This window comes from Stegostoma tigrinum, chromosome 46 (genome assembly GCF_030684315.1).
Source record: "Stegostoma tigrinum isolate sSteTig4 chromosome 46, sSteTig4.hap1, whole genome shotgun sequence".
In the NCBI taxonomy this organism is placed as follows: domain Eukaryota; kingdom Metazoa; phylum Chordata; class Chondrichthyes; order Orectolobiformes; family Stegostomatidae; genus Stegostoma; species Stegostoma tigrinum.
In genome coordinates, this window is record NC_081399.1 from 8,477,426 (window position 1) to 8,504,488 (window position 27,063).

General features: G+C 46.5%; 1 protein-coding gene across 1 annotated transcript; it reads right to left on the reverse strand.

The window, feature by feature from the left end:
• Positions 1–16,984: 16,984 nt before the first annotated feature.
• Positions 16,985–25,630, reverse strand: LOC125449517 (beta-1,3-galactosyl-O-glycosyl-glycoprotein beta-1,6-N-acetylglucosaminyltransferase 3-like). Its single transcript, XM_048525334.2, has 2 exons — positions 24,568–25,630; positions 16,985–17,521 (listed from the first exon to the last, which is right to left on the reverse strand). The coding sequence occupies exons 1-2, from the start codon at positions 25,333–25,335 to the stop codon at positions 16,985–16,987; spliced, it is 1,305 nt and encodes a 434-aa protein (XP_048381291.1). The 5' UTR covers positions 25,336–25,630.
• Positions 25,631–27,063: the final 1,433 nt, after the last annotated feature.

A 27,063-nucleotide genomic window follows, 5' to 3' on the forward strand; every position in this document is an offset into this window, starting at 1 on the left:
TCACTGGAATATACTTTTGCTGAGCACTTTGAAAAATTGCTTTGAAAGTCCTCCGCTGCTCATCAACTGTCCCACCATAAAATCTTTGTATCCGGTCTACTTTAGCCAAGTCCTCCCTCATTCTATTATAGTCCCCCTTGTTTAAGCACATGACCCTGGTATTGGATTTTATCTTCACACTCTCCATCTGTATTCTAAATTCAACTATACTGTGATCGCTCCTTCCAAGAGGATCCCTAACTATGAGGTCATTATTATTCCTGTCTCATTACACAGGACCAGATCTCGGATAGCTTGCTCCCTCATCGGTTCCATTCCATACTGTTCCAGAAAACTATCATGGATATACTCAACGAGCCCCTCCTCAAGCTACCCGACCAAGCTGGTTTGACCAATCTACGTGTAGATTAAAATCCCCCACGATAATTGCTGTACCGTTTTTACAGGCATTAGTTATTTCTTTGTTTATTGCCTACCCCAATGTGATGTTATTATTTGGTGGCCTATAGACTATGTCTATCAGTGACGTTTTCCTCTTGGAATTTCTAATTCCCAGCCAAATGGATTCAACCTCATTCTCCATAGAACCTGTATCATCTTTCAGCACCGCCCTGATGTCGTCCCTGAATATCGGAGCTACACCACCCTCTTACCTTCCTGTCTGTCCTTCCGAATAATCTGGTACCCCTGGATATTTAACTCCCAGTCATGACCATCCTGTAACCATGTCTCTGTAATGGTTACCAAATCATATTCATTCATTCGCGATGACTTGTGCCGTTAACTCATCAACCTTGTTACGAATGCTACGAGCATTCAGGTAAAGTGCCTTTATGCTAGCTTTCTTACCCTCATGATTTCCAACATCTCTAATAATATCTCCTGAGGTATCCTTCCTCTTTGCTTTGTTCACAGTCTGTTTTGAACTTAAACCCTCCTGCACACATGCTAACCTGCTGCTTGCCTTTCTATTTACCATCATGCTCCCTGTCGTTTTCCCTTTCCCTTCCCCCTGACTTACTAGTATAAAGTCCTCGTGATCACTCTATTTATCCTTTTCACCAGAACACTGGTTCCAGACCGGTTCAAGTGGAGACCATCCCATCGGTACAGATTCCCCCGGTTCCAAAACTGTTGCCAATGCCCCATGAAAAGGAGTCACTCTTTCCCACACCACTCCCTTAGCCACGTGTTTACTTCCCTAATTTTCTTATCCCTAAGCCACTTTGCATGTGGCTTGGGCAATAATCTGGAGATTATGACCCTCAAGGACCTGTTCCCTAATTTTGTTCCTCGTGCTTGATAATCCCCAAACAGGTCCCTCATCCTGGCCTTGCCCTATGTTGTTAGTCCCAACGTGGACCACAACGACTGGATCCTCCCCCTCCCGCTCCAATATCCTTTCAACCCGGTCGGAGATGTCCCGCACCCTGGCACCGGGCAGGCAACACACCATGCGGGACTCCCGATCTGCTTTCATAAGATACTATCTATCCCCTTAACTATAGAATCCCCTATAACTACCACTTGTCTTTTTGCTCCCCCGTCTTGAATGGCCTTCTGCACCATGGTGCTGTGGTTCATCCTCCCCGCAGCCTTTTTCCTCATCCCCACAGGGAGCAAGTATCTCGTACCTGTTGGATAAGGTCAAAAGCTGAGGCTCCTCCGCTCCTGAGCTCAGGATCCCCCTAACTGCCTCACTTACAGTCCCACCCTGTTGTCCCCGATCACTAACTGAATTTGAAGTACTTAATCTACCGTGTGTGACTGCCTCCTGAAACAAAGTGTCCAGGTAACTCTCTCCCTCCCGGATGTGCCGCAGTGTTTGAAGCTCAGATTCCCGATCTTCAACTCTGAGCTGGAGTTCTTCCAGCAACCAACACTTGCTGCAGATGTGGTCGCTGCCGTTCACAATGGGATCAGCCAGCTCCCACATCATACAGCTACAGCACATCACCTGCCCAGCCATCTCTACTTACTTAATTACTTTCTTACTTTATATAAATTTATGAGTTAAATACTTTCTAATACTTCTCTGCTCTGGTCTTTTTCAAATAACCAATTAATAGATAAATCAAAAAAAAGTAAATTTTTAACCAATTACAAGATACAGAAGAAATAGAAAAACCCTACCTTACCAACACACCACTGAGCCTTTTTTTTGGTTAGAGGAGGAGGGCGAGTGGGAGACACCTCACGTGTCGCGTCTCGGGTTCAGCCACTGTCCAATGTGATACCTCCATGTACTACATCAGGGGAGTATTAGTGCATCGGTGACTCAACGGAGAGGATCACCCAATAACATATACATCCAGGACTTTGGCTAGTGCAGAATGTATACATGCCCAGATAGAAAAGGAAGTTCTGGTGGTCATATTTGGAGTGAGGAAGTTCCACCGATATACTAACAGGTGTAAACATGCAATGCTAACTGACCACAAACCCCTGCTTGGTCTCCTTAAAGAGGACAAGTCAATGTGGCCCTTGGCTTCAGGATGAATTCATAGCCAAGGACCAGGAGCGGTAAATGCATGGGAACACCTCCACCCCCTGCAAGTTCCCCTCCAAGCCACTAACCATCCTGACGTGGAAATATATCACCGTTCCTTCCCTGGGTCAAAATCCCGGAATTCCTTCTCTAAGGGCATTGCAGGTCTACTGACAGCGTGGTGGACTGCAGCAGTTCAGGAAGGCAGCTCATCACCACCTTGTCAAGGGGACACCTAGGGACGGGGGGAACGATAAATGATCTCGGATGCACAGCACAACAAAGATGGACTTCAAGTCCGTGGCTTCCACAACTTTGGGAATCTGCCCCCCCACAACCTCCAACTTTTCTCCCTGCACAACGGGACAGTCCACATGGTGCATTCCCCATCCCAGGTTCATGCTGGTTCACTTCCAAATGGGGTCACTGTATCCCTGACACTTAGTAATGCATGGGGAGCAATGCCAACCCCTTCCCTCATGCAAAAGAGTGTAGAGGCCAATTGCTAGTGTAGCTGTTTAGGAGCATGCTAAGATTCATAAGCTAATATTGGAAATTTGTTTTCCCATTCATTGCTCCCCGTGCATTCCATTTGCATCTTTGTCTTAAGTCTAATCTCATATAAATGCTGCTCAAGTTGGTCCATGATGGATTCTGAATGAGTAAGAAACGGGAACAGAAATTGATAACTTACTAAGTACCTGCAATAACCTATGCTTGATAATTCTGGTATTCCATGTTGATCATTCCTTAATGATTTTTCAGATTTTTCAGGTGGTGAGGATGTACATAACATTTTCAGGTAGCTCTTTACAGCCGGCGGCCTAGGCTAAAGCACCCTTGTAAAGCAGAGGGGCAATAGTCTAGTGGTATTATCTCTGGGCTGTTAATTGAGAGACCCAGATAATGTTCTAGAGGACAGGTTGGAATCCCACCACAGCAGATGGTGGAATTTGTATTCAATTTTAAAACAAAATCTGGAATTAAGAGTCAAATGACGACCACGAATCCTTTGCTGATCGCTGGAAAAACCCACCTGGTTCACTAATGTCTTTTAGGGAAGGGAACTGCCATCCTTATCTGTTCTGACTGACAAGTGACTCCTGACCCACAGCAATGTGATTGACTCTTAACTGTCCTCTGGGCAATTAGGGATGGGCAATAAGTGTTGCCTGGTCAGCAATGCCCTCATCTTGTGAATGAATTTTTTAAAAATACCGTGTTGTTTTTTGGCACTCAAAAAAGCATGTAGTGGGACTTGAACTCCTATCTCCACAAGGATCAATGCTGAATGCTAGTACCTCAGATTACTCTATCACCTCGGGCCTCTTACCAGCATCAGCCTAAACTATCACTAACCTATTTCCTAGTCATGGCACAGTGGTTAGCAACACAGCCTCACAGTGTCAGGGATCCAGGTTTGCTTCCACCCTCAGGCGACTGTCTGTGTGGGGTTTGCACTTTCTCCCTGTGTCTGCGTGGGTTCCCTCTCACAGTCCAAGGATATGCGGGTTACAGTGGATTGGCTGTGCTAAATTGCTCATAGTGTCCAGGGATCTGTAGAAACGATGGATTAGCCATGGGAAATGCAGGGTGACGGGAATAGGGTAGGGATCTGGGTCTCTGTGGGATACTCTTCAAAGAGCTGGTTTGGACTGAATGGGCTGAATGGCTTGCTTCCACACTCTAGGGATTCTATAATTATCCAAAATTGAACTACTTTTCTTGTGAAGTTTTTTTTAAGTGTATTTCTTAGTGGGTTTTATGTTCTTTGAGAATTTATTCAAATGCTTGTTGTAGCTTCAAGACATTTGGATAAGTGCATGAATAGGAAAGGTTTGGAGGGATATGGGCCAGGAGCAGACTAATTGGTTTGGAATTGTGGTCGGCCTGGATTGGTTGGACCAAAGGGTCTGTTTCTGTGCCATTTATGACTACAATCCTGTTTTGGAATTTACCTTCTGAACTCACCAAGTCAACTCTCAGCTCATGACGGCAATGTTGTTAAACTTCAGGAACTCAAGCTTCAGAGTTTACACATTATTCACAAGACCGGTAAATGTAATATTGGATGTTATTCTATTGTATTTCTTTTGAGCGTCCTTTGCTATAAGCTTGTTAATTTCCATTGCAATCTTATGCAATGTTAGTCCTCAAATAGAAATCCCTTCTTTGGTACCTCAACAAATTTATTTGGGAAACTATCTAGAATGCACATCTGGCGTGCTACCATTACAAAGCCACTTCCAACTCCCAGCCATCTCCCAGAGGGTGGTATCTTTAAGTGCGAAGGGGTTAAGTTTGATTCCAATCACAGTCAGTCAAGCGTGTCACACTGTTAGAAGTGCTTTCTTGGTCAATGTTTAACCAGAACCCATCAACTCTCTTGAGTTTGCGTATCTTGGCACGTTTGAAATTTTTTAGAATTCCAAATCAGAACAATGTCTATTATCACCTTCTTGGTCCGTCCAGTCCAACAATCAACTTCCACTAAATAGCTCTCCCATGCTCTCTCTCCTTGTCCCCTTCTCCCTTGTCTCTCCCTCTCTCTCTGCATCCCTCTCCACCCCACCCGTGTTTACTTGCAATAATTCCCTTGCTTCTTCTCCATCCAAAAATTGAGCCAATTTTGACCCATCTCTCTCACCACTATCTGTACCAGCCACCTCATTTTGGGCTTTTGTAGCGCAGTGGTATTGTGCCTTCCTCTGAGCTGGCGGGGGGGGCGGGGGAGTTCAAGTACTCCCTTACTCTAGGAGTGTGTGATAGCATCTCTGAGCAGGTTAATTTCTAAGTATGTACAACCATCTCATTGAAAGGAAAGGTAGAGAGGGCACCAAGCCTAGTGCTTTGCTGGCTTGAGGTCTCATTTCTCTGCTCAGAAGTTTACAATTCCCAAAAGTAGTTGCCTTACATTCATCACTGTCAGTAGACACTCAGTGTTATTTCTGGCATATTTTCATGTCTTCAATGATGAAAATATCAGCCATTTCTTTTTCTGCATCAACTCCAATTCATTGAGTTCATTTTCACCCCCTTGTAGAAGTAGCTACAACGTGCTTTAGAGTTACTCCTGTTGTACAATGTCAGCCTCCCTTTACTGTCTTATTGATGTCTTCCAAGCCTGAAGATGGCTGCGCCAGTTGAAAATACTTTAAACTAAAACAAAGTGAAGAACAGCATACCAACACACCATCTTCAACTTAACTGTTTACAGTTCTCGCTGGTTTTAACTCAGTCCTTTGTGCACTGTTGCCATTAAGACTTTTTCTTCCTTTCTGTAGCATCTAATTTATTAAATCAGAGCAAGAGGAGGACTGGCAACCAAAGCTAGTCTGAGCATAATGCAATGTCCCTGCCTTTCAGCCAGAAGGGAAAGGTTTCAATCCCACCTCAGGCTACGATGACCATTGTAGCACAGTACAACAAACCTGAACAATATGTTATAAAAATCAAAAGAACTGAGGATGTTGTAAATCAGGAACAAAAACAAAGTTGCTGGAAAAGCTCATCAGGTCTGACAGCATCTGTGAAGTAAAAGACCGAGTTAACAGTTCAGTGACGAAGGGCCACCAGACCCGAAATGTTAACTCCGATTTTTTCGGAACAATATGTTTCTTGATTAACTCAATGTGCAGTTTTAACTCCCAAAATGTGTGGACTTGTTTGCATATTAAACTTTCTATGGCTTGTGTCAACAGACACCAAGAACTTGTCATCCTCTGACTGATTAAAATATTTTAGTTTATTTGTTCCCCCACTCAAACCACCTCGCACTCCTCCCATCGTGTTTCAATTGTCTGCTCGTCTCTGCAACTATCTCCTTTATCTTCATACCTTACCTTCCCAAAATACTGACGTAGCCTGATCAGACTTGGGTGCGTGTTTGAAAGAAGAAGCATTGTGCTAGCTGGCAATCTAAAATGGCAACAGAATGGTAGGTTGTCACATCAAACTCAAGGCAGCTTTTTTTTAACAAGAACATCAAGTCCCTACTTTGGAGGCTGAGGGGGTGACCTTATAGAGGTTTATAAAACCATGAGGGGCATGGATAGGGTGAATTGACAAGGTCTTTTCCCCCTGGGGTAGGGGAGTCCAAAACTAGAGGGGCATAGGATAAAGGTGAGAGGGGAAAGATTTAAAAGGAACCTGAGGGGTAACGTTTTCAACAATTACAACATTTAAAAGGCATCTGGATGGGTATGTGAGTGGGAAGCGTTTAGAGGGATATGGGCCAAATGCTGGCAAATGGTCAGCATGGACGAGTTGGACCGAAGGGTCTACTTCCATGCTGTATGAATCTAAGAGGATCTGAACATCACTAAAATTTAATGCCCATCCCTAAGTGGACGGGGAACTATTAAGAGTCAGTCAAGTTGCTGTGGGTTTGGAGTCACATGCTGGCCAGACTAGATAAGCATGCCAGATTTCCTTCCCTAAAGACCAATAGTGACCCAGGTGGGTTTTGTTTTCCTTACATGGTCAAACGGGCCAGTTTTCTAACTGTAGAAATGAACTGAATTCAGATTTCACCGTCTGCTCTGGATTTGAACCACGTCTGCAGAAAACTGGTCTGGGTTTACCGGATTGCTAGCCCAGTGACATTACAGCTGCAGCATCTCCTCTCCAAACTAGATGATACCACTGGATAAGAGATCTAGTATAGGCATGATGGGCTGAACGACCATCTCCTGTGATAGCAAACAAACTCAGCAGGAGACTTTGAAGTGGCCTTTTAGAAATTGCCACATTGTACACTCAACATCACAATGGGAAGCAATCGATGAAATGAGTAGTAGCCACGTGGGTACGATATTGACTGAGTGACAGGCAACAGAATGGTGGCACCTAATAACAAAAAAAATCAAAATATCTGGTTCACTAATACCCTTTAGGGACTGAGAGCTGTTGTCCTGGCCTGACCTGGCCTACACATGACCCTGGACCCTCTCTGGGAAGGGGTAGTAAACGTTGGACCTAGCCAACTACACTGCCATCCCCCCCCATGAGTGATCCAAAATGGTGGAGCTGGGGGGAATTGCCTTTGGACACTGCCCTGCAGAAGTTTTGAACATATGAGGGACCTGATGATATGGAACTCCAAAGCATTGTAAACTATGAAGAGGACAGTGCGGCACTCTGAACATTGACGGGCAAGTTGACGGAGAGGGTGCTTAGATGGTAGATAACATTCAACATAAGGACGCATGGGAGGTACACTGCGCGAGGAAGAACGTGGAGTGACAATGTACATGAGCAGATAGATCTGATGCAGAAATCATTAAAGGTGGAAGGAGAATGGTTTGTCAAATGTGCAACACTCTAGGCCTTAATAATAGAAGCATTGGGTACAATAACAAGGAGGATACACTGAACTTCAGTAAGGTCTGCTATGGTCTCATTTGGAGGAAGGAGCAGGCTTGAAGAGCTGAATGGCCGACTCTTGTTCCTTGTTTGAGTGTTGTTAACTTAAATGAGATACTGGTTTGGCCTGAGCTGGATTGTCACGCCAATCTCTGGATTTGTCGGATTAAACATTGGGAAATAGTAAATATAGGAGCTGGAGTAGGCCATTTGACCCTTCAAACCTGCTCCCCCATTCAATATGATCATCCAACGCAGTCCCCTGCTCCTGCTTTCTCCCCATTTCCTTTGATCCCTTAAGCCCTAAGAGCTATATCTAAATCATTCTTGAAAACATTCAGTGTTGTAAACCACTTTCTGCGACAGAGAATTCCACAGGCTCCCCTGCACTCTGGATGAAGATATTTCTGCTCGTCTTAGTCCTAAATGGACTGCACCCTATCCACAGACTGTGACCCCTGCTTTTGTCACCCTCCCCACCCCATCCCTGGTCAAGGGGAATATCCTTCCTGTCTTTACCCTGTCTAGCCCTAATAGAATTTTGTAGGTTTTCTATGAGATCTGCTGTCAGTTTTTCTAAACCCCAGTGAATACAGTCCTAACCGATCCAGTCTGTCTTCATATGTCAGTCCTGCTTCTTGTGCTCCTGAACTACATCTCAATCAGATCCTCCCACGCATTACAGAAACATAACAAATAGTACCAGCAGTAGGCCATTCAGCCCATTGAACCTGCTGTACCATTCAATACGACAGTGACAGATCATCTAACTCAACCTGTTTCCGCCCTCACCCCAAACCCTTTGATCCCTTTAGCCTTAACAACTATGTCTAACTCATCATTGAAAACATTTGATGCTTTGGCCTTAGAGACAGTAGGAACTGCAGATGCTGAAGAATCCAAGATAACAAGGTGTAGACCTGGATCAACACAGCAGGCCCTGCAGCATCATAGGAGCAGGAGATTTCTGAAGAAAGGTCTAGGCCTGAAACGTCAGCCTTCCTGCTCCTCTGATGCTGCTTGGCTTCCTGTGTTCATCCAGCTCTACACCTTGTTGTGTCAGATGCTTTGGCCTCAACCGCTTTCTATGGCAGAGAATTCCAGAGTCTGGGTGAAAACACTTCTCATCGCAGTCTTAAATGAGGTGGAGGTGCTGGTGTTGGGCTGGGGTGGACAAGGTCAGAAGTCACATGACACCAAGTTATGGTCCAACAGGTTTATTTGAAAACACAAGCTTTCAGAGCCTCACACCTCCTTCAGGAGTTAGTGAGAGTGGTAGTATCAGACACAGAATTCATAAGGAAAAGATGAAAGGTTCACACTATTGATGAGGATGTATTAAACAAACCTAAGATGCTGTTAAATCTTTAATCAGTTAGAATGTTTTAATTGATTAATATGTATATGTAAATCCCCAGATTCCTTTCAAATCATGGTCCTGAGAGAAATAAAAGTTTTATCAGTGTAAAGAAGAGGTGACATTTTAGGTCAAACAATACATGTTGCATGTGAGGCCTTGTTTAGGATCTGTTTGTGTCTTAGTTTGGAGTCAGACTGGTTTTACACCTAAGATATGAATTTATAAAACACCACATTGATGACTGTCCATAAATTGTGGGTTTTTTGAACAAAATGAAATGTATCTGGAAATACAAATTCTCCCCATACATGCACGTGTGTGTGGGAGAGTGTGTGAGTGTGTGTCTGTGTAAGTGTGTGTGTGAGTAGTGCGATATGAACCCAACATCCTGGTTGGGGCTGTCCTCATGGGTACCAGACTTGACTGTCAGCCTCCGCTTGGTGACTCTGCGTTGTTGTGTATCCCAAAGTCTGCCTTGGAGGATGTTTACCTGAAGATCTGAGGCCGAGCATCCTTGACTGCTGAAGTGTTCCCCCCACTGGGCGGGAACATCTCTGTTTGGTGATTGTTGCGTGGTGCCCATTCATCTGTTGTCGTAGCGTCTGCATGGTCTCGCCAATGTATCATGCCACAGGGCATGGGCTTGCCTGCAGCGTATGAGATAGACAACGTTGGCTGAGTCACATGAGTCACCGTGCACGCGGTGGGTGGTGTCCCTACCTCTGATGGTCGTGTCCCTGTCGATCATCTGACCTGTCTTGTGGAGGTCACCATGGCAGTGTTGTATAGCGTTGTGTTCAATGTTGCCCTGAGGCTGGGTAGTTTGTTGCAAGCAATGGTCTATGTAAGGTTTGGCAGTTGTTTGAAAGTGAGAATTGGAGACGTGGGGAGGATCTTGGTGAGGTGCTCATCGTCATCGATAATGTGTTGGAGGCTGCAAAAACATGGCATTGTTTCTAACTGATTAAAGATTTAACAGCATCTTAGGTTTGTTTAGTACATCCTCATCAATAGTGTGAACCTTTCATCTTTTCCTTATAAATTCTGTGTCTCTCACTAACACCTGAAGAAGGAGCGAGGCTCCAGAAGTTTGTATTTTCAAATAAACCTGTTGGGCAATAGCCTAGTGTTGTGTAATTTCAATCCTAAATGGACTACCGCATCCTTAGACTATGAGCCCTGATTCTGGACTTCCTCGATCATTGGCAACATCTCTCCTGTGTTTACCCTGTCTATTTGTTAGAATGTTGTGTGTTTCTCTGAGATCCCACTGTTCTCATTCTTCAACATTCCAGTGATTGCAATGCTTCTCAACGGAACTTACTTGAAGTTTGTGCCCGATTTGAGCTCTTTTATTGCAAAGTGGAAGGTTTCAACACCAAGATCTGCAACTTGCTGTAGCTTAAAATCACGTATAATTGTTATTTTGTTTTGTGTAGGATCTGTCACCTCTCTAAAGACCTCTCTAAGTTCTGTACAGTCTATCCCTACTGCAAAGGCTTTGATTTCGACAGTGAGCTCACTCCAATGAGTGAAGCTAATCGTTGTCTTGGATGGCACCTCACCAGGGTTTGCAAACATGTTCATCCAGCATGTGAGCTTCAGCCTTGTTAACCTTGACCCTTGTAAGTGCTTGTTGTTTCTTTTTGTCTGATTCTGCATCGATCGGAGGGCGGGCGCCAATCCTGCAAGCGGGTGGGAGCCCCCGCAACTCGCACCCTGCTCAAGGTGACAAAGTGTGAAGCTGGATGAACACAGCAGGCCAAGCAGCATCTCAGGAGCACAAAAGCTTTATCTGAAGGGTCTAGGCTCGAAACGTCAGCTTTTGTGCTCCTGAGATGCTGCTTGGCCTGCTGTGTCCATCCCGCTCCACACTTTGTTATCTTGGATTCTCCAGCATCTGCAGTTCCCATGATCCCTGCTGAAGGTGCTTAGCTTTCCCCCCATTATGGGGCGAGGTATTCACAAACCTCAAACACGACCCGGTCAAATTCTAAAGAGGATGGGAATCCCTGAAACTAGAGAAACTGCCATCAGTTGCAAAGCACGTCGGGTTTATTGGCGGATGTAAGGCCATGCCTAACAAAAGGTGGGCGGTAAGCAGTGAAAAAAAATTCAGCCCTCGCTGCTTCTGATGGCAACCTGAGCACAGATAGTGTTGCCTTTGGTCTGCTCCTCGTCTTCTCTCTTTGCGAGCCTGCTGCCATTTCTGCCAAAGTGTAACACTCTAGAACTTCCTCAGATCAAAAGACACAGTGACAACTCAGCCTAGAGTTAACTGTTAAGGGACAAGGACAGACTGTTATGCAGGAATTGAAAGCGATTAGCCATGTACAGGAGAAGGAGGAAGCTACCGGAACAAAATTGTTTCAGCCACCTGCTTGATAACTAGAGATAATGGGAACTGCAGATGCTGGAGAATCCAAGATAACAAAGTGTGAAGCTGGATGAACACAGCAGGCCAAGCAGCATCTCAGGAGCACAAAAGCTGACGTTTCGGGCCTAGTCCCTTCATCAGAGAGCTGATGACCTTGCTGTTGAAGGGTCTAGGCCCAAAACATTAGCTTTTGTGCTCCTGAGACGCTGCTTGGCCTGCTGTGTTCATCCAGCTCCACACTTTGTTGCTTGATAACTATCAGGCTTATTGCTGCAAGAACAAATGATTGCTCTGCAAAAGTATTTAAGGAGTTCACTGCGGGAAAGTTGTGGTCTTTACAGACAGTCAATGGCAAATGTAACATTGGGAAGTAACCTCTGGTAAGGATGCAAGTTGGGTGGTTTTAGAGGAGTAGTCAATAACGTGGTCGAAAAATCTGAAAGATCATCACGATGTCGCACCATGAACTCAAAGGACAGAAAATACTGTTAGAATTCAACACCAGGATTATTCAGCAGCAGAACTTTGAAGAACAGCACTGTAGAAAGATCGAATCCCGGACACATCCAGTGACAGATGCTGTTATTTGGAATTGTAACTGAATTCCACTATTAATTGTGGAATAGCCAAGCTGAGTTGGGAGGCTTTACTTGGTTACTTGGAGGTTCCTTTATTGGTCGCTACATACAATAAAGTTTAAATAACTGTTTTAGCATTCCTCTGCGAAATTCCTGAATAAGTTGCCAAATTAAAGGAAAATTAGATTAGATTCCCTACAGTGTGGAAACAGGCCCTTCGGCCCAACAACTCTCCACTGCCCCTTGAAGCATCCCACCCAGACCCATCCCCCTATAACCCACACACCCCTGAACACTTTGGGCAATTTAGCATGGCCGATCCACCTAGCCTGCACATCTTTGGACTGTGGGAGGAAACCGGAGCACCCGGAGGAAACCCGCGCAGACACAGGGAGAATGTGACTCTGCACAGACAGTCACCTGAGGCTGGAATTGAACCTGGGTCCCTGGTGCTGTGAGGCTGCAGTGCTACCCACTGAGCCACCATGCCACCAACTTGTGGCTTGTGGGAATTAACACACAACAATCCTCTTTTGAATCTATTTCCCAGCGGTTTCCCTATAGCATTTAGTTACAATCTTGTGGGTTTCCACACATTGGTTGAAACACCCTTCTATCTCATTTACTCCCTGACGCGTCAGGGACTGGTTGATTTTCTGCATTTTCGCTCTCTGCTCTTACTATTTAGTCTCAGCTTTGAGAAGTCTTTAAATGCTAGCAAACAGGGTATGTCTTCAAGCTTTGTGTGACAACGAAGGTGCCCCTACATCTGGGTCACACATTCCAGGTTCAAGTCGTGCCTCGGGGACTGATTGCAACAGAAGTGTACCTTAATACAGCAGAACAGGTTGATGAAAACTCAACTTGTCTAATTGATGGCCTGCCTCAGAACAAAGGGAATTGCTTTTTTTAAAGATTATGGGACTGGAACTCATTGTGAGCTGTGTTTACACTGCTGCTTCAACAGTTGGGGAGGAGAGATGAAGGGTGTGTGTGTGAGTGAGCGCGTGTGTTTTTAGTCTGAGATTTAGCTGGAAACAGGGAGCTGATTGGTTTGTGCAGTTGTGACTGTTTATGGATGCCAAAGCTGATCAGCCCGTTTGATCAGTTGATCCTTTGATCTGTTCCTGGGCTGCTAAAAGTTTATGATGGCCAAAGGGGATGCAGGTTGGGTCTCTACATCTGAGCAGCAGAAGCACCTGAACTGTGACAAAAATATGTCACTGTTATTTTTTCCTATTCACTTGTGGGGTGTGGGCATCACTGGCTGGGCCAGCATTTCTTGCCCATCCCCAGTTGCCCTTGAGAAGGTGGTGGTGAGATGTCTTCTTGAACTGCTGCAGTCCTCCTGCTGTGGGTTGACCCCCAATGCTCCTTAGGGAGGGAGTTTCAAGATTTTGACCCAGCGACACTGAAGGAACGGCGATATATTTCCAAGTCAGGATGGTGAGTGGTTCAGAGGGCAACTTGCCGTTGTTCTTCTAGTTGGAAACGGTCGTACATTTGGAAGATGCTGTCTGAGGATCTTTGGTGAATTTCTGCAGAGAATCTGAGAGATGGTACACACTGCTGCTACTAATAGTGGAGGGAGTGGATATTTGTGGACGTGGTACCAATCAAGCGTGGGAAGCTTTGTCCTGGATGGTGACAAACTTTCTTGAGTGTTGTTGGAGCTGCATCCATCTGGGCAAGTGGGGAGTATTCCGTCACACTCCTGACTTGTGTCTTGTAGATGATGGACAGGCTTTGAGGAGTCAGGAGGTGAGTTACAGTATTCCCAGCTTCTGGCCTGCTCTTGTAGCCACTGTGTTAATGTGGTGGGTCCAGTTGAGTTTCTGGTCAATGGTAACCCCCAGGATGTTAATAGTGGGGGGAATTCAGCGATGGTAACAGGGATGGTGATTACATTGTCTCTTATTGGTAATAGTTATAGTCTGGCGTTTGTGTCGCGTGAATGTCACTTGCCCCTTGTCAGCCCAAGCCTGGATATTGACCAGATCTTGTTGCATTTGCACACATGTTTTGGTATCTGAGGAGTTATGATCATCTCCTGAGTTGCTATAAGCTATTGGCTTTAACCAAGTATCCAAGAGACTTTGTAATTCATGTGCTAGTCATCCTGTGCTCTCACTGAAGAAGTGATACATCCTGGATGTAAGAGATTGAAGCTCAAAAGGTGTTGAGAAGCAAGAGGGACATCTCATTAAACCCTGCAAACTGGAGCTATTACAGTGTGCTTCCCCAGCATGGTGGTTCAATGGTTAGTACTGCTTCTTTACAGCATGAGGGACCTAGGCTCAACTCCAGCCTTGGTTACTGTCTGGGTAAAATTTCCACAAGTCTTCCTGTGTCCCCATGGGTTTCCTCCCACTGTCCAAAGATTTGATAGTAAGTTGCCTGCAGGAAGACGCGGATGGGTGGGATAATTTTTGGAAGGCTGGTACAGACATGATGGGTGGAATGGTCTCTTTCTGCAATATAGGGATTCTATGATTTTTGGGTCATGGGTTAATAAACAGAGAGGACTACAGGAAGACACCTAATGCAACTAAATGGAAGCAAGCATTAAAAATCTGAGTTACACCCACCCTATAAATAGAACTAAATATTGAACTGGGAACTGAACTGAATTACATTAATCGATGAATTCAACAACCTTGGAGAGTTGGCACTGGAGGTTTACTACAAGGGTACCAAAGCTGAAGAAATTTATTTAAATTTGTTTATGGATTGTTGGCTGGGCAGCATTTGTTGCCTATCCCTAATTGCCCAAAGGGAATTTAAAGGTCAACCATATTGCTGTGCGTCTGGAGTCACGTCTAGCCCAGACCAGGTAAAGGTGGCAAATTTCCTTACCTAAAAGACATTAGTGAACCAGATGGGTTTTCACAACAATGGGGATGATGTCCTCCATTTCCCCTGAAACTGAATTCAAATTGCACCAACTCTTTTGGTGGGATTTGAGCTCATGTTCGCATAACATCGACTCCATTTTTTTCTCCCTTGCCCAGTCCCTTCCCACTTATATCCGCAACTCTTTGGATGTTTTACATCAGCTCTGGATGCCATCACTTCTATAGTTCTGTCGATCACAGGACCCCTGTTCCCACATCTCCTTCAGCGTTCACTATAGAACTAATCATCTCTATCCTTGTGCTCCTCATCTTGTGGTTCATTGCAGAGTTCTGATTTCTGTTCATTTTCGGCCATAGTTATTTCTCATTCAGTCCCATTTACTTCCCATTTCTACACACAGATTCTATCTCGTTTGTTCCTTTTTCGACTCGGTTTATTTTTATCTGCATTCAATTGATGCCCAGCATTGCATCATCCAGAGCTACAATGTCTAGAGTTACACTGTCTAGTCATGATGTGGAGGTGCTGGTGTTGGACTGGGGTGGCCAAGGTTAGAAGTCACAGGACACCTGGTTGTAGACCGACAGGTTTATTTGAAAGCAGAAACTTCAGGAGCACAGGTCCTTCCTTGACTTCGCCTGACCAGCACGCAGCACCCTAAAAGCCCATGATTTCAAACCTGTTGGACAAAACCTGCTGTCATAGTGTTAGTGTCTGGAGTTACAGGATTGGCATTGCAGAGCCCATATGACAGGGATATCGAGCTAAACCAAATCAGCCTCTCTATCACTGGATTCATCGGACAGTGAAATTCATCCATTCAATGACCCTCAAGATTGTTCAATTGTTCCTAAACCAGAAATTTACAAGCAACAGATCTTGGGCACCAAGTTTATAACTTAACACAAATTAACAATTTATAATTTTAACAATGTAACTTTAGCAGAATACAGACAAAAAAACAAGGGAATTTTATAATCATCTCTGATCTAAGCGCAATCTTCTTTGAACATAAAGATAGCTCTCACATGCTGACAGACATAGAGTTAAGGGATAAATTTTAAAAGAAAATTACAATTTGCCAGTAGATAATAGTTGCGAGTAGGCCATCATGAAACCCCTTGATGATGCATTCCTGGCACAGAAACTTGTTATCTTGTTTGAATTCAAAAGTCCCTCGTCAATGTAAACAACTTCTGCAGATTTCTGGACACTTACCTATTTCTTACGACTGGGATTCTTGTCAACCAGTTGATATCTGGGGATTTAACTAGACAAAGCCAAATCAAAAATAAACGCAAAACCAGCCCAGTCCAGTAGTTTCGAAAGCAATGCCTCCTCCAGTCAGAGTGAGTCCGCTCATTGTTATCTCTTTCTTTCTCAGTCACTGACTGGCCGACACCATTCCTCTTACGGACTGACCAGTTCAATATCCATCCAGCTGTCATTCCCTGAGAAGAACAACATCTCAGAGCTGGAATGTCTGCAGTGTTCTTAGAGCAGTAAGTCGCCTGCCAGTCCCAGTGTCCAACATTACAGTACAAAGTCTCTCAGTGCCTGGCATTACAGTGCCCAATCTCAGTGCCTGGCTCATGCCCAGTATTACAGTACAAAGTCAGAGTGCTTGGCATTAGTGCCCAGAGCCAATGCCCAGTGTTACGGTGCCAGTCTCTACTGTTCCCAAGATAACAGTAGAAAGTCTCTCCAGTGTCCAGTATTAGTGCCCAGTGTTGCAGCACCCAGTCTCTACCGTGCCCAAGATAACAGTGCAAAGTCTCAGTGCTTGGCATTAGTTAGTGCCCAGTATCAATGCCCAGTGTTATAGTATCCCCAAGATAACAGTACAAAATCTCAGTGTCCGGTATTATTGCCCAGTGTCAATGCCTAAATGTTACAGCACTCAGTCTCACAGTGTCTCCTATGTCTCACAGCCACCTCCACCCCCCAACCGCTGCCTGGGTTTACCCTGCCCCCACCCGCACCCCAGCCCCGGTTTCACCCAGCGTCCTGTTCCGGAGATATTCCTCCATGCACTGCACTGCCACGTTGTCCAGGTCAGGGTCAAACTTGTTCGCAAAGAAGGGTCTCTGGTTCAGTAGCCACTGGAGATCCCCTGCCCCGTACACACAGATCATGTGGCGGTACATTCCCGTGCAGTGGCTGTAGGGGGCACCCTTTGCCACATCGCCAGCCTCGGAGGACCACTTCACTGCCCGCCCGAGGTTCCTCGCCGTTCCCCGGGTGTACTGGACATAGCCGGGCGTGTCACGCATTCTCAGCAGGGTCGCCCACACGTGCTCGTCTGGACTGTAGGTGTCCTCTGACCACTTGAGGAAGGCCCTGACCGCGGTGCTGGCGAACACATGGGTGGCAAACTCTCTGGTGACCATGACGTAGGCGCTGCCCACGAAAATGGAGGAGTTGATGTCGGGCGGCTCCTTTACTTGACCGGTCAAGACCACCCGGTCGTGGGTATCGTGGTGGTATTGCCAACGTTTCTGAAAGGCAAGCACGAGAGGGACACTTAGCGAGACGAGATGAGAAAACAAGAGATTGTAACTTCTCAACATTGTGACTTTGCCACTGGGGTTCTTCCTTGACTCTTCTGCGCTACCGCCACCACCCCCCACCCCCCCGCACCGGCATGCAAGAAAGTAAGCTGCTTCCATCAGTTACGGGCACTGTAAAGCAGAGAATGAGGCTGTTTGGCCCCTCAGGACTGCGCCGTTCCTACCTCCTAGTCCCAGTCTCCTGCATTTTCCCCACTATATCCCTGCCTCCCAAACCATCTCCCAATGCTCACTTGCTGAGCAAAGGTCTAACTCATCCACAAGCTCTCCCAGTCATTCTGGTTCCCAAGAAGAAATAACTTCAAGCCCTGACAGAGATCTGCAGCACCAGGAAAAAAAACAGACCCTTCGACCTATTGTGTTTGCACTGGCCATAAAAACATGTTCCTAACTATTCTAGTCCTTTGGAAAATGTGCTTGCATGCCTTCCTAGTCCACTGAAGACACCTTCCTATTGTGATCAATGACTACAATGGGAACTGAACCCAGAGCTTCTGCCTTAGAGAGAAGGACATGGGGCGCACATACATAGTTCCTTGAAATTAGAGTTGCAGGTAGACAGGATAGGAAGAAGGCATTTACAATGTTTGCCTTCATTGGTCAATACATTCAGTATAGGGGTTGCGAGGGTCATGTTGTGGCTGTACAGGACATTGGTTAGGGCCACTTTTGGAATACTGTGTGCAATCCTGGTCTCCCTGCTACAGGAAGGATGCTGTTAAACTTGAAAGGGTTCAGAAAAGATCTGCAAGGATGTTGCCAGCGTCGGAGGGTTTGAGCTACAGGGAGAGGCTGGGGCTACTTTCCCCGGAGTGTCGGAGGCTGAGGGGGTGACCTTATAAAATCATGGGGGGCATGGATAGGGTGAATAGACAAGGTCTTTCCCCCAGGGGTGCGGCAGTCCAAAACTAGAGGGGCATAGGTTTAAGGAGAGAGGGACAAGATTTAAAATGGACCCAAAGGACAACTTTTTCCACACAGAGGGTGGGGCATGTATGGAACGAGCTGCCAGAGGAATTGGTGGAGGCTGGTACAGTAACAATATTTGAGAGGCATCTGGATAGGTACTTGAATAGAAAGGGTTTAGAGGGATTTGGGCCAAATGCTGGTAAATAGGACTTTGGTAAGATTGGGATCTCTGGTCAGCACAGATCAGCTGCAGGGTCTGTTTCCATGCTATATGACTCTGTGCCCTCAGGTCATGGAGGTCTACAGCATTAAAAGAGAGAAACCCTTCAGCCCACTGTGTCCCCACCATTCAAAAAAAAATCAAGCTGCTAGCTACTCTCATCCCATTTTGCAGCATTTGACCCGTAGCCTTGTGCACATCTCGACGGCAGTGAAGATACCTGCCTCTGGCCTTTAGCTCCTGGAGTGGGACTTAAACCCAAAGCTTCTGCCTCACACACTGCATCCGAAGATATCTTTCAACTTCAGGCCTTGTGGCATCAACTCATGGGAGGTATAAATCCTTGGTTGCCAACGGGGGAGACAGATTAAATCGAGGGTATGCAGGAATGTGAATGGGTGGGCCAGACCGTAAAGGCCCAGTGGCCGTCACTTGTTCCTTGTTTGTACAGGAGCAGATCTCTTTCTTTATCCACCTTACATTGGAATTTGCCGTCATCTCGTGCAGCTCTGCTCAATCTGCTCTCATTCTCCATTATCTTCCCAAATTAGCCTTGCAGCTAACATCCCCCAACTTAATACAATCCTCACTTCACAGCCCTTTTATTGAGTTTAGGCTTTGATTCCTTTGGTCTCACCCAACTCCGACCCCGTGCCTCTGACCCAAAATCTTGCATCTGTATCCCACTGCACATGTGCAAGTGGTGTATAGTTAACGGTATTTCCTTGTGCTTGTCACCTAGTGGTAACCCTGTGCCCATCAATCAAACCTCCCCTGAATCTCCTTTGCTTCAATGTTGAACACTCTACCTGAGCCATTCAACATAAACTGTGGCAGCATTCTGCAGAATCACTTCTTCTCCCCCTCTCCCAAAGGCCCTCATATCATTTCGTCATGAGCAGAAGTGGACGCAATAATCCAACTGGGGACAAACCATGCAGCATAATTTATTGTCATCGGTGCCTCGGTTTATAAATCCTTACGCTTTCCTACCCTCCTCCACCTTCAAATGTTGATGAATATTGATCACCAGGTCCCTCTAAGCCTGTGTGCACTTTACAATCATGCCATCTTGTCTATATTACCTCTTCACATCCCTTTGCCCAAAACCTATCGTCTCATTCTCCTCTGTATTATATTCTGACTAGAAGCAGTCAGTGCATTCTGGTGGCTGTGCTCAATCTGCATCGTCCTCAATGTTTGCCAATTCTCCTGTTCTCCCCGAATATTTGTAACATTTTACCTCTAAATGGACAGAAAGCAGTCCTCTATTTAGGGCTGAGATGAGGAAACGTTTCATCGTTCCGAGGATAGTGAACTTATGGAATTCTTGACCGCAGACAACTATAGGGGCCGGGTCACTGAATATATCCAAGAGAGCGATTGACAAACATTTAGATTTCAAAAGCATCTTGCTGCCTCCCAACCTTCCATCCTAAGCAATATCCATGGATCATTGTATTGTCAATTCTTCTGTCCAGCCTTTTATCTGGTGCCCAGTAAAACACGTCATTGAATTCAGTTCAGACAACATTCCCTGCATTAAAGTTCTCAGATCCTTCATCCATGCATTGTACATTTATCTTTTGCAGACCAGTGCTGGCTTCCCCTTCATTAATTCGGTCTAAGACAGGTTGATGTGAATTGCAGTGATAACTACAAAAATCAAAGTCAAGCTTGTGCTGTAACCTAAACAAGAATCCACACGGTGTGGGCCAAGGAGACCCAGGTTCAAGTCCCATCTACTCCAGAGGTGTGTCAATAACATCTTTGATTAGCAAATATAAGACCATTAAGAAATAGATCAGGAGTAGGCCATTCAGCCCCTTGAGCCTGCTCCACCATTTAATCAGGTCATGGCTGATTTAACAGTCCTCACATCCATTTTCCTGCCCCTTCCCTGTAACTCTTAATTCCCCGACTGATCAGCTATCTACCTCAGCTTTAAAATTACACAGTTCCTTGAGGTGAGGAGTTCCAATGACTCATAACCCAATGACAGAAGAAATTCCTCCTCATCTCAGTCTCAAATTGGTGGCCTTTTACTCTGAGACTGGTCCCCATGAGGGGAACACCTTCTCAGCATTTCTGTCAAATCTTTTAAAAATCCGATATGTTTCAATGAGATCATCTGTCACTCTTATAAACTCCAGTGAGTTGAGTGCCACTTTGTTTATCCTTTGCTCTGAAGACTGTCCCTCCATACCAGGGATCATCCCGGTGAACATTCTCTCGACTGCCTCAATGACGTGATGATGTGGTAACAAGGTGAGGAGCTGGATGAACACCGCAGGCTAAGCAGCATCAGAGGAGCAGGAAGGCTGACGTTTCAGGTCTAGACCCTACTTCAGAAATGGGAAATGGAACAATACCTTTTCTTAAATAAAGGAGCCAAAACTGTTCACAGTGCTCCAGATGTGGTTTCACCAGCATCCTGTACTGCTACAGTAAGACGCCCTGACTCTTTCCAACCCCCTTGACATAAGGGCCAACATTCCATTTCAGTTCTGAAGAGAGACTTAGAAACTTCCATGAAACTTATGTTGAAACAAATATAGAGTGGCATGGTGACTCAGTGGTTAGCATTGCTGCCTCACAGCCCCTGGGTTCAATTCCAGCCTCAGGCAACTGTCTGTGTGGATTTTGAGCGTTCTCCCTGTGTCTGCATTGGTTTCCTCCGGGTGCTCCGGTTTCCTCCCACAGTCCAAAGATGTGCAGGTTAGGGTGGGTTGGCCGTACTAAATTGTGCCATAGTGCCCAGGGATGTGCAGGTTAGGGTGGGATTGGCCGTGCTAAATTGTCCCGTAGTGCCCAGGGATGTGTGGGATTGGCCGTGCTAAATTGTCCCACAGTGCCCAGGGATGTGCAGGTTAGGGTGGGATTGGCCGTGCTAAATTGTCCCGTAGTGCCCAGGGATGTGTGGGATTGGCCGTGCTAAATTGTCCCATAGTGCCCAGGGATGTGCAGGTTAGGGTGGGTTGGCCGTGCTAAATTGTCCCATAGTGCCCAGGGATGTGCGGGTTAGGGTGGATTGGCCGTGCTAAATTGTCCCATAGTGCCCAGGGATGTGCAGGTTAGGGTGGGATGGCCGTGCTAAATTGTCCCATAGTGTCCAGGGATGTGCGGGTTAGGGTGGGTTGGCCGTGCTAAATTGTCCCGTAGTGCCCAGGGATGTGCAGGTTAGGGTGGGTTACAGGGGAATGGGTCTGGGTAGGATGTTCTGAGGTTCGATGTGGACTTGTTCGGCTGAAGGGCCTGTTTCCACACTGTAGGGATTCTATGATTCTATCTTACTCTGCTTTTGATAAATTCACCAACTCAGCCTGCGCAACTTTTTGCAGAAGAGGATCCCATCGTTTAACAGCTCTGTTAAAGAAAAGTAAATGTACAAGGCATTGGTGAGACTGCTTTCAGAATACTGTTTACAATTCTGGTCTCCCTGCTATAGGAAGGATGTTAAACTGGAAAATGTTCAGAAAAGACTTAAGGATATTGCCAGGACCACAGGGTTTGAATTATAAGGAGAGGCTGGATAGTCCGGGACTTTTTCCCCCTAGCGTGTTGGAAGCCGAGGAGTGACTCTACAGAGGTTTATAAAATCATGGGGTGGTGGGGAGGGAGAATCAATAATGCAAATAACCACAGTCTTAATCCAGGGTAGGAAAGTAAGAAACTAGAGGGTGTGGGTTTAAGGTTTTTTTTGATTAGATTCCCTACAGTGTGGAAACAGGTGCTTTGGCCCAACAAATCCACACAGCCCCTTGAAGCATCCCGCCCAGACCCATCCCCCTGAACACTATGGACAATTTAGTATGGCCGATCCACCTAACCTGCACATCTTTGGACTGTGGGAGGAAACCCGAGCACCCGGAGGAAACCCACGCAGACAGTCGCCTGAGGCTGGAATTGAACCCGGGTCCCTGGCGCTGTGAGGCTGCAGTGTTAACCACTGAGCCACCATGCTGCCCCAAGGTGAGAGGGAAAAGATTTAAAAGGGACCGGAGGGTGGTGCAAATCTTGAACAAACTAGAAGAGTACGTGGTACAATACAACATTTAAAAGGCAACAAGAAGAGGAAAGGTTGAGGGGGATATGGGCCAAACGCAGTCAAATGGGACTGGTTCAGTTTAGCTTACCTGGTCAGCATGGATAAGTTGGATTGAAGGGTCTGTTCCCATGCTGAATGACCTATTCAAAGTTTTAACAAAGATTTGCAGCTCAGGTTGTGAGGTGAGGTTGTTGACTTGCTCACCAAACTGGTTTGTTTTCATTCAGGCTTCATCAGAGGTCTCACTGATGTTACCTAGCATGGTGATGGAACGTCTGTATGAAGACAAACCAGCTTGGCGAGCAAGTCGCCAACTTTTATGATCCTATTATTCTGCAGAACATTTTGCCATACGTAGCATTCTCCCAACAACCGCCTCGTCACGTCCCCTCAGGACTTCATACATTTCAAAAAGATTTCCTCTCAGACTTCCAGACTTAAATGTATAAAAGCCAATTTGTTCGACCTCCCTTCACAAGCTACACCCTCATCCCAGCAGCAAGTCGGGTGTAACTTCTTGCATTGCTATAATGCAATTACATTATCTTTTTAAATGAGAGAAAAACGTACAGAAAAATTCAGATGTGGTTTCACCAAGTCCCTCTAGGGCACTGTTAGAACTTACTTATTCTTGTACCCTGTCCTACTTTCAATAAACAGCACTATTCTATTTGCCTTTTGAGTTGTTGGCTGTGGGCTCTGCAGGTCTTGAGAGACCCCGCTCACTTTGTACCAGATACCTCGGCAATCTTATCTACTTTAAATAATTAACGTTCAAAAAGTACACATATTATATTCTACCAAGTAAGGGAAGTGATGGCCTCATGGTATTATCGCTGGACTGTTAATCCAAAGACCGGAGAACATTCCAGGGTCCCGGGTGCGAATCGCACCATAGCAGACGGTGGAATTTGAATTCAATAACTATCTGGAATTAAGAGTCTAATGATGACCATGAATCCATTGTCACTTGTCAGGAGAAAAGCCCATCTGGTTCCTTTTAGGGAAGGAAACTGCCATCCTAACCTGGTCTGGCCTACACGTGACTCCAGACCCACAGCAATGCAGTTGACTCTTGACTGCCGTCTGGGCAATAAATGCAGTCTAGCCAGCACTGCCCTCATCCTGAGAATAAATAAAGGACTTAATATACCAATGTCCCTTTGAATACTGTAAAACTATGGACATCCATTTATACATCGTCTGTAGTGATTGTAACATGGTCAGGCAAATGGACATCAGGGAATGAGTTCCCTAATTGGGGCAGTTAAATCAGGGAGCCCCTGGCTGACAGATAGAAACAAGAGTGTCAGAGGCTGTATTCACTCAGAGCTGGCTGTGAGGAAGCTGGGTCAGGCCCAGGGACTCTCCATGTGTACATAAAGGGTGACTTGGTGTTGGGATACTGGTCTCTGTGGAGGGGTCTCGCTATCAACCGAACAACAATGCTTTAGGCAGTCTTATCCAAACCTACATTCTGTTGTACACTCTTAACCTGCCTACATCCCTTTATACTTTCGTAATCAGTGTATATCCCTTTACACACACTGAACTGAATTAGATTCCTTTGCACACTCTTAACTAATGCACATTCTTTTGCACCCTTGTAACCAGTCTCTATCCCTTTGTACAATCTCAGTTAACCAACATCTCTGAACACTTAATAACCCGTTTCCCTTTGCACACAAGTGAGTGAAGGATTGGAGGAGACAGAGTAGAGAGAGAGCGCGAGACGACGGAGGGAGGGAGGGGAAACACTTGGATGAAGAGAAGGCCAGCAGACAGGAAGGCGTTTACCTTTTTGTACCGTGGCGGGGGGTCCGACTCAATCACATTGGAGCCGTTCATAGCTTTGAGGCTGTGGACTATCTCCCGGTTGGTCTTCAGGGGGAAATCTTGGCCACACATGTTGATGAAGTACCTCCAGGGGACGGGGGTCTCCAGTAGCTCCTCCATGCAGTTGAGATCTGCCTGAACTCTGGCCCAGGAAGCATAGGTGACCGATTCTAGCTTGGCTGCGACAAAGACGTTGTGGAAACATGAAGCAATGGCCTGGACAGCCGCATGGAATTGACTCGGGGACTTGCGGTCCACGTGGATGCAGTAGACATTCTGTGGGGCGTAAATGCTTCGTAGAAGCCTCTCGAACATCTCAATGCCATTGTGGATGACCATGGAGAAAGCCAAGGGGAAGTTTTCTTCCTCAGGGCTGAGGGGGACAGTGATATACTTGCGGGCCCTGAGGAAGGAACTACAATTTCGGGTTATGTCCAGATAATCACCTTCCGTAACTCCTTGGCGCCTGAGGGAGACAGTGATGGAGTCGAGGAGGACTCTTTCTACCTCCTGCCTGTCCCCCCTGATGATTCGCCAGCAGGTGGAGTTCTCCTCGACCAAGAGGAGGTGCCCCTGCACTGCACTGGCGCTTGGCTTCACCATCCCAAGGGACCGCCAGCCCTTTTCACTCAGGGCCAGGAACCAGCGGCACAACAAGATTACACAGAGCACACACAGCACTGACCTGAAGCTCAACGGGCGGGCACAACGTCGGCTCAGTTTGGGCATGGCACTTTCCACAGGGCTGTGTGCCCAACCTTTAGGAGATAGTCAAATTCAGAATGGATGCTCTTTCTCTTTGTGCACTGGACATCCCCCCCCCCCCCGCTCTGCCCCCAGGGGTTTGTGGGGGAAGCAAGGCTGCAATTTGCTGGATTGGTCGCACTGGCCGGTCCCCTCTCCTGGTTAGACCATGTCTTCCCTTCTCCCCGAGACTCGGGGGGCTTGCTCAGACTTACACTCCCACTCGCTCCGGAACTGCTCTTCCTCTCACTAACTCCTCTCCCTCTTTTCTATATGCTGTCTCCCCTCCCCCTGTAATTTCTCTCCCTCCCTGTCTTCCTCCCCCTCTGTAACTCCTCCCCCTCCTTCCCTCTAACTCCTCTCCCTCCCCCACTATCACTCTCCTCTCTCTGTAGCTCCTCCCCCTCAACTCCTCTCCCTCTCTGTAACTTCTCCCCCCTCTCCCTCCTTCCCACTGTAACTCTTCTCCCACTCTCTCTAATTCTCCTCCTTGTCTCTGTAACTCGTCTCTTTCTCCTCCCCTCTGTAATGCCTCCCCCCTCTCTCCCTCCTATCTCTCTCCTCCCTGTGTAGCTCCTCTCCCTCTATCTCTCTCCTTCCATCTGTAGTTCCTCTCCCTCTAATTCTCGCCTTCCCTCTGTAACTCCTGTCCTATCTCCCTCTATCTCTCTCCTTCCTTCTGTAACTCTTCTCCTCTCACCTCCTCTTCCTCTGTCTCCCCCCTCCCTTGTGATTCCTCTCCCTCTTTCCCTCTGCAACAACTCTCTCTCCCACCTTCCCTCTGTAACACCTCTCCCTCACCAACTCCTCTCCCTCTCTCCCCCACCTTCCCTCAGTAACTCCTCTCCCTCTCTCACCCGCTGGGGGTTGCTGGGCTCCTGGGCTGGAAAATACCGGTGAACGATCCCCTTGGAGACTGGACCCCTGCTTGCCTGATTTCTGATATTTCCTTCCCCGGTTTCTGCTTCGCGCTGGCTGTTTCTGGGACAGTGTTGCCCAGGGAAGTGGGGAGGAGGGGAGAGTAGAAGAGGAGCTGCGGTGGTGTGCAGGCTGCAGCTCGGAACCTACAACCAGAAAAAAACCGAGTTACCATAGGACAGCGAAAATAAAACACACAGGGCCACTCACCCATGTAAACCTGCGCATATCAAGTTACTTCACAGCCAGATTGTAGTGTCGTAAAATACAGCAGAGACCCATCGACCCCACTGAACCTGCACTGACCTTTCTCTACTTGTCCCAGTGTCCTTCTCTTGACCCAGAACCTTCACACTTCAGGTGCCCATCCATGCCCTTTTAGAAAGGTTGTGAAGTTTCCGCTCTTCATTACCCCCCTGTAACTCCTATCCCTCTATCTCTGTCCTTCCCTCTGTAGGTCCTTTCCCTCTATCTCTCCTTCCCTGTGTAACTCCTCTCGCTGCCTCTCCTCCTCTCTCCCCCTCGACTCCTCCAGGCAGCGCATTCAAGACCCCCACCACCCTCTGGGTGTGAAAAATTCCCCTGAATTCCCTCCAGACATCTCACCCTTCATACAGCATGGAAATAGACCCTTTGGCCCAACCAATCCATGCCAACCATAATCCCAAACTAAACTAGTCCCACCTGCCTGCTCCTGGCCCATATCCCTCCAAACCTTTCCCTATTCAGGTACTTATCCAAATGTCTTTTAGATGTTGTAACTGTACCCACATCCACCACTTCCTCAGGAAGTTC